This window comes from Hemitrygon akajei, chromosome 24, assembly GCF_048418815.1.
Source record: "Hemitrygon akajei chromosome 24, sHemAka1.3, whole genome shotgun sequence".
In the NCBI taxonomy this organism is placed as follows: Eukaryota; Metazoa; Chordata; class Chondrichthyes; order Myliobatiformes; family Dasyatidae; genus Hemitrygon; species Hemitrygon akajei.
Genome location: NC_133147.1, coordinates 25,958,693 through 25,960,542, shown reverse-complemented (window position 1 = coordinate 25,960,542; position 1,850 = coordinate 25,958,693). Strand labels below are relative to the sequence as shown.

At 50.1% G+C, this 1,850-nt stretch overlaps 1 protein-coding gene across 1 annotated transcript; it reads right to left on the bottom strand.

The window, feature by feature from the left end:
- Positions 1-354: 354 nt before the first annotated feature.
- Positions 355-1,308, bottom strand: LOC140715683 (C3a anaphylatoxin chemotactic receptor-like). Its single transcript, XM_073028050.1, has one exon. It carries the CDS (start codon positions 1,306-1,308, stop codon positions 355-357), a length of 954 nt encoding a protein of 317 aa, XP_072884151.1.
- Positions 1,309-1,850: the final 542 nt, after the last annotated feature.

Genomic DNA, 1,850 nt, shown 5'->3' with positions numbered 1-1,850 from the left:
CTTCATTTCGAAAGGAGATGCTAGGGGCAATTTATTTACACAGACAGTGGTGTGTGCCTGGTATACGCTGCCTGGAATGGTGGTGAGAATAGAAGGGTTAGAGACCTTTAAGACATGTTGAGATAGGTAGAATCAGCATAAAGGAAGGATAAAGGTAGGCGGAAGTGATAAGGTTAATTGGGCATTTATCGACTGATCGAATTGATACGGTACATTGTAGGCCATGTTCTATGCTCTGAAAGATTAGAATAGGGGTGTAGGAAAGCCTCCACTGCCGACCACAATTGCATCCGACGGTTCACTATGTCTGCAGTCAGAGGAACTCGGTGGGATGTCTGGCCACAAATAGCTCCCTCAGACATTCGTATTTGAGGGGAGGTTGGAGGTCTGGGACTGGATCTCTAATTCCAGCCTCTGCTCGGCGAAGGCCAGACGGAGCGAGGCGAGAATGGAGCGGCTGCAGACCTGGTGAAATTCGCGGCCAGAGAAGAGATAGAGAAGAGGATTGAGGGCGCTGTTCAAGGAGGCTAGGGCGACAGTGAATAACGACCACGACCAGGGGATCGGTGTGGAGAAGGTTGATACGAGGTCGCAGACAGCGTTGGGAATCCAACAGATCATAAAGGTGACGACCACGGTGATGATAAGGCGGACAGGCTTTTTAGATTTGGCGAACCTGTTCCCTTGCAGCTTCCAGCCAACCAGGGAGTAGCAAGTAAACATAATTAGAAAGGGGAGTCCGAAGATGAAAACAAACCAAAATAGCTCTAACACGGTCAACCACTTTTCCAAATCCTGGATCAGGAGGACGGGCAGGCATATGACGAAGGTTAGGATCCAGACACCGAAACAGGCCGCACGCACCCATCGGAGGCTCAGAAGTTGCCGGAACCAAATGGGCTGAGTAATAGCCAGGCAGCGGCAGATGCTGACCAGACATAACAGATATACGCTGGCGGATGCGTTGAGGATCATGAAGAATGCAATATACTTCCAGGAAAAGTAGGGGTTGTACCCAGAGTAGGCCAGCGAGTTGTTGGTCATGCGGAAGGGAAGAGTCAGGCAATAGATCAGGTCAGCCATAGCCAGGTTCAGGAAACACACCGTGTGGACCTTAATCTTCATTTTGAAGCTCGTCACCCAGATGACTGCGCCGTTACCCGGAACGCCCAGTAGGAATGTGAGGGTGAAGATGGCCATTGACATGATGGAAGGTGCATCCCACTCCATGCTTCCAACGGCGGTGGAATTGTGGGGGGAGTCATTCCCAGCGAGCGTCGAGTTGGATACTCCTTCGAAGACAGACATCGGCGGATCTGGTGGAGGAGATATTGTGAAAGTGAGAGGGGTGCACTACAGCCTTCCCGTAGTGAGGCGAGCAGAACTGAGCACAGTACTCCAAATGGGGTCTGACCAGGGTCCTCTATAGCTGCAATATTACCTCTCGGCCCCTAAATTCAATTCCACGATTGATGAAGGCCAATACACCATATGCCTTCTTAAGCACAGAGTTAACCTATGCAGCTGCTTTAAGCGTCTTTTGGAGTCGAACCACAAGATCCCTCTGATGCTCCTCACTGCCAAGAGTCTTACCATTATTACTATAGTCTGCCATCATATTTGACCTACCGAAATGAACCACTTCACACTTATCTGGGTTGAACTCCATCTGCCACCTCTCAGCCCAGTTTTGCATCCTATCAATATCCCGCTGTAACCTCTGACAGCCCTCCACACTATCCACAACATCCCCAAACTTTGTGTCATCAGCAAGCATATTTCCTCATCCAGGTCATTGATAAAAATCACGAAGAGCAAGGGTCCCAGAACAGATCCCCGAGGCACTCCAC

Excerpts from the sequence above, each read along its gene's own strand:
- LOC140715683 (XM_073028050.1), bottom strand. The coding sequence starts at position 1,308 with ATGTCTGTCTTCGAAGGAGTATCCAACTCGACGCTCGCTGGGAATGAC.